Source organism: Populus alba, chromosome 8 (assembly GCF_005239225.2).
Source record: "Populus alba chromosome 8, ASM523922v2, whole genome shotgun sequence".
NCBI lineage: Eukaryota > Viridiplantae > Streptophyta > Magnoliopsida > Malpighiales > Salicaceae > Populus > Populus alba.
In genome coordinates this window covers 18,538,043-18,544,198 of record NC_133291.1, presented here as the reverse complement: position 1 = coordinate 18,544,198, position 6,156 = coordinate 18,538,043, and the positions used below count along the sequence as shown (strand labels likewise).

At 34.7% G+C, this 6,156-nt stretch overlaps 1 protein-coding gene across 1 annotated transcript; it reads left to right on the top strand.

Annotated features, from left to right (window-relative positions):
• Positions 1-420: 420 nt before the first annotated feature.
• LOC118062654 (uncharacterized) lies at positions 421-2,191 on the top strand. Its single transcript, XM_035076488.2, has one exon. The coding sequence runs from the start codon at positions 802-804 to the stop codon at positions 2,008-2,010; it is 1,209 nt and encodes a 402-aa protein (XP_034932379.1). The 5' UTR covers positions 421-801; the 3' UTR covers positions 2,011-2,191.
• Positions 2,192-6,156: the final 3,965 nt, after the last annotated feature.

Here is a 6,156-nt window from a genome sequence, read left to right as displayed (position 1 = left end):
AAATTATTTATTAATTATAGCCGGCTAATACAACTTCAGTTAAAAACCTTTGCATAAAAATATATCAAAGAAGCTTTTAGCAGTTTTTACTAATAGACAAGAATGACTCTTCATTATAAAAAAATATATATATATTTTTTGACTTTTCAATATTACATATAAAAATAAAAATAAAAGACAGAAACCTTTTATCCTTTTCATTTGGCTTTATAAACGGCTTTCCTTCAAAAAGCACTGCTAATAAAAATCGCTATCCTGGTTTAATAAAAATCTTGACACAATAGAAGGGAAGGGATGTGGTGCACATCGCTTTTTTTTTTCTCTGCTAAATTTCTAAACCCGAGAAAAAAGAGTACTGTTACAGATAAGAAATGGTAAGCAGCAGAGCAAACTAAGAGGCCTATCAGTCTCTCAGAAGGAGGACAGGCTTTTATAGATTCTTCTGTGTTTGGAAGGGGGCAAGGGAGAAGAGATCAGATATATTTTACTAGGGTTTTGCTTGTCTTGCTCAACACCTCTTTAAAAATATATTGGCTAAGTCAGTATTCCACGTGCTCCTGGGGACTCTCCCTCCCCCCCTCTAAACTCTTGAATGCACTCAATTTATACTCTCTGACCACATGTTCCCTTCCATTTGTTTGCATCTATCTTCCCATCTCTCTCAAAAACACCAAAAACCAGTCAGGAAGCACTTAAAAAGTATCAAAAAACCAAGAAATCAAGAAAAGGATTTACTAGTACTATATTTTATCCAGGAATCATAAAGGTTTTTGCTTTGCAGTGACTGTAGTATTGTCATAGATGATGATGGATATCAAGGGAGGTAGGGTTGGTGTAGGTGAAGAAGATATGAGCGATGGAATGCAATGTAGTGACCATCCGTACAGAAACAACCCAGGTGGGATCTGTGCCTTTTGTCTTCAAGAAAAGCTTGGCAAGCTTGTTTCTTCTTCTTTTCCTTTACCTATACGTGGTTCCTCCTCCTCATCCTCTTCTCCTTCTTTTAGATCTGATATTGGTGTTGGTAGCTCTAGCAATGGAGGTGCAGGTACTTCGCTATCATTTGCTGTGCGTCCGACAACAACAAAATGTAGAAATGATGGTGGCAATAATAGTCACTATCAAGAATATTACACAAGGAGGGCCAGGATCCCTTTTCTTTTGGCTAAAAAGAAGAAGAAAATCATGGTATCATCATCATCAGATCGTGATATTGTTTTCAAGAGAAGCAAATCTACTACAACTCCCAGGAGAGGCCATTTCTTGAACTCTGCTACTGATGATGGTGAGGATTTCAGCCCAAGGAGAAGAGGGTTTTGGTCATTTCTCTATCTCTCTTCCTCCAAGTCTAGTACTTCAACTAGAAAAACAGAAAATATGTCTTCTTTAGCTGTAACTACACAACCACCACCACCACCACCAGCAACAAATGGGTCCACGGTGAGGCCAAAAGAGAAGTGCTTAGGTTCTTCTTTGTCAAAGAAAGGTGACAATATTGTGGTGGTGGAGGATGATGATGATAGTCCTAACAGCCAAGCAACTGCCTCTGCCACCGCTTTCGATAGAAAGGTGTCAAGGTCTAGATCCGTCGGGTGTGGAAGCAGGAGCTTCTCCGGTGACTTCTTCGAGAGAATCTCAACTGGGTTTGGTGATTGCACTCTAAGAAGAGTGGAGTCCCAAAGGGAAGGCAAGCCCGTCACTGTTGGGACTTCTCACATGAAAGGGAGGGTGAGGTGTGGCGGTATCTTCGGTGGCTTTATCATAACCTCCTCGTCTTCCTCTTCATCATCATCCTATTGGGTTTCATCATCAGCTGAAGATATGAATGGGAAATCATCAGGAGCTGGCCCTCTTGCTCATGGCAGGAGCAGGAGCTGGGGTTGGGCTTTCGCTAGCCCAATGAGAGCTTTGAGCAGCAAACCTTCTTCAAAAGATGGGAAAAGAGACATCAATAGGAACACCACTCCAAACTTGTCTGGCATTCCTTCATTATTAGCTGTGAGAGGCTAAAGTAGAAGAGTTTAGGCTGCTGGTGCTACATTACACAGTACATTCTATCATGATCTTGTTTGTTTGATTCGTGCTCTTCTATCTTGCTCTGATCAGTTCTATCACTAGTTGTTATTATACTTTCTTTTTCCTTAAATTTTGTTGAAATTTATTGTTATATATGAAAATGATTTATCTTTTAGATAGTTGCAAGTTAAGTCATGTATCCTATAGTGTCAAATTCCAAACCCAGGTGAGTCAACAGACTGCTTGGAGTTGGAGGAGACGAAAATATTTATGTGCAATATTTTTAGCAGTTGTCATTGAGTATTCTGTGATTCGCCAAGGTTTTGTGCTTCGTTTGTAGTTTTAATTTTCATGTATAATTAGTTTGTATTTTGTAAGGTGTAAGATCTGATGTACTTAGTGCTTGAGCTGTTGTTTTTTTTAAATATATTTTTAATAATTTAAATGTGCTAATATTAAAAAAAAAAATCTAAATAGAGCACAAATGTTTATATACATATAAAAGCTAATATTGTCACTTGTGGACACATGCTTGGTGGTGCTGGGCACATTTCGAGGCCTATAATGCTTTCTTGGTGATAATCCTCTTAGGCCGTAGCCATATGAGATTTGATCAAGCCTTATCATTGTTTTTCTTATATATTATTATTATTATTTTATAAATATGTATCAGTTTATACATATTTTATTTAATTTTACATGTTCTAAAATTAACGATTATATTAAATTTCAATAATTATTATATTAACAATCTAAAATTACCACGAGAAGAATAATTTATCTTAGACTTTTACAATTGGTCACTTTTATCATTGTTTTTTGAACTTGGTAGAGGTAGATGTTAACTATTCATTGTATAATCCTGTCTCACCACAAACTTAGGCATTAAATTTTTGGCAGTTCCTCTTTGACAGCTACTTGAACAACTGTACAAGACAGCAAGGTTCTCTTGTTGGCTACTGCTTGTACAGTTGTTCACAGGGACTTATCATAATATATTTTTCACCTTCAGGTTCGAAATTATTTTTTTACTAACGGTATCTTTCCTTGCCGTGTAAGGAGAGACCATTTCAATTCTGATTCCCAGAGATTTTCAATTCATGTCGTAATTGAATTGGATCATGGGTATTTTTAGTCGAGTGGATGGTTTTATATATATAGAGAGAGAGAGAGAGAGAGGGAGGGAGGTGAGGTGTGGTGTTTGTTTAGTATTGTGATCTTGTATGATTTTCGCATGAAAAAACATTAAAATAATACTAAACAATTAAGAGATAATATGAGCTAAACTAAAAGATATGAAAATCAAGAACACATTGCCATTGCCAATCTAATAATGCTTGAATAATCTTGAGACCCTCTAGATGGAGATTGTTTGATAGAATTCAATGAAATCTTCAAACACTTTGGGGGCACAAATCCAATTCCAGACCAAAAAAGAAAAAAGAAAAAAGTCTGGAAAATCCTGAAGGAGATGCATACAACAGTGTATGATGAAGTACACAATTGCAAAAAGACAGGGGAAAAGGGATGCATGCACAGATATTGGCTCAGAACATTAATAAAAGTGGTCCCTCGATGCATGCACTTTTTTTAATCCCAAAAGCCTTGGATTTTTTTCCCCTTCTTCTGCAAGGTGCCCACAAGCTCATGGAGCGCTCGATTAGACTTTGAAGCGTTGGGAAAGGGCAAGACTTCTCGAGTTCCTGACGAATTTGTGCTTAAACAGGGAAATTCAGTTCTGTGCATTTTTAGGCCCCTCACGTGCTCTGCATCTCTGCTTCGAGGATAAGGACTCGAGAGAAAGAAAGAACAGAGAAGGGCCCATCCCAACAGTGCATCTTGAATTATGGCCATTACCGATTGAGTGCAAAGTTGAGAGCTCTCGATTTCTTTTCTTTTTTCCTTCAATGAATTCGGTATAGAAAAAGTTTTAGGACCACGTTTTTTTACTTCGGAAAGTTATATGTAAAACTCGAAGAAGGATGGTGTTTGAAAGGTCGAGAACATCCGCATCGCCCAACAGGATGTTGTGCGGAGAAAAAGGCTTGGAGACAGGCCTGGAAGAGCAGCATTGAATCATTAATCCAGCAATAAGAAAAAGGTGTTCTATTATTGCTTTTCCTTCTTGGTTTGTCTGTGGGAAAACTGCTTTCGGTTAAAACAAAGGCTTGCCAGCTACCTCTTGAAGCAACTGAGATGCTTGATACCATCGATCATCACCCTTTTAAAAAAAAAAATAATAATAATAGTTTAACATAACAATAAAATATTTTTATCATAGATAATTATTTATATTATTATTGAATTTAATTCAACAAGTTAATAAGAAAACTTGACTTGACCTGTTTAAAAACAACTTGACTGACTAAATAAAAAAATCAAATGATGAAATTAATAAGAAAATGATGAAACTGATTAGAGAAAACCCTCTCGACTCGACTATTCAACTAGCCCGGAGTTTAAAATTAAATTACATGAGAGTTGTCTCGATATGATTTAATTGACTTGATCAGTTCAAAAATAACTCGTGAAACAATTAAAATAGTTCGAAAATTAAATTGAATGGGGAGAAAAGAGCTTCATTGATCATATAAGCAATGAAATTTCATAAAGAATTTTATTTATTTCATTATAGAAGATAATCAAGATTAAATTCTCTTTTTAAACTACAAAACATTACATTCTTAACATTACAACTAGTCCATTGACCTGTGCTATGCCGCAGGCCGAACTAATTTTTAAAAAACACAAAAAAAAAAAAAAAAACATTGAGAGCGTAGAGATTTTTATAAATGTTATTAAACCTAGGTAAGAAGATAAATCTTTGAAATCTCTTGACTTGGATTCTTACCTAACACGAGTTTTCTAATTAAACCATATGAGAGCTAACTTGATGTGAATTGATTATTTAATACGTTTAAAAAAAACTTGGATGATCAGCAAAAGCATGGATCAACTTAAAATAAAAAATCAAGGAGAATTTTTAAAAAAAGTATTGAGACGATGACAACATCACATGCAACTTGGTTCATAAACTAGTCGGGTTTAATATTTTTTTCTCTAAAAAATATTTAAGAGTGGAATTTAAAAAAAAAAAAAAACAAGTAAATTGATTGTTTCAACCTATACTAAATCCGAATGAGTCTTCCAAACCCTAATTAATATTCTAAATTTGCAACTTGTGAAATTGAGAACCCGGGTTCAATTATAAATTTCAATTGTTAACTAATTTTGTAACATCCTCCATTTCGGGATAAGACGACAATCTCATATCAATAAAAAAAAAAAAACACATAATAATTTATTATATATATATATATACATATATGTTCATGATACCGGAAGGTCCGAGGTTATTGACATGAATTTATTTACACTTCTAATAGCTCGCATCTCATAACTCAAATCCTGACCCAATCATCATGGGTTTTCAATTTCCACACTTATACCCACTTTTATCAACCACAATATTTACGATATGCCTTATATAACAAGATATAATTATGAATAGATAAAAATAATAAGTATAATTACATCGGCATAAAGCATGATTATATGAACTACATGGTTACATTCATTCAGTCAAGTTTAAACATTAATTATACAAATTAAGTTATACAAACATTTTTCATATTTACAAAAATACAAGGGTATACTCCCTAGGAACTAGATTACAAGAAAGGGGCATAAGTTAGGACCTACTCTTGTCGTGCATGTGATAATCCTGAAACAAATACATATTATTGAAAGGTGAATATTACAATAAATATGACAACATGAACATCTAACAATTTAACAAAGTAACATGTATTCATAGTTCATTTGCCTCTCCTTTCTAGTTTTCGTTTTTATTATTATTATAATCCCTTCCTTGTCCAACTATTATTAATTGTTCCCTCTGCCACTTTCAATCTTCATTATAGACTCTATAAGAGATTGAACATGATCATTTTTGCTTATCACATTACCGATACCAATATCACTGGTACCATCACCGTCACTCCATATGAGTCATTCCAAGGTGATCTCTTATCCGGTGATCCTAACATACACTAAATGTATGTTAGTCCATACATGGTGATCCCCTTACCCAGGATCCTAACATACACTAAATGTATGCTAGTCCAATTATGGCGATCC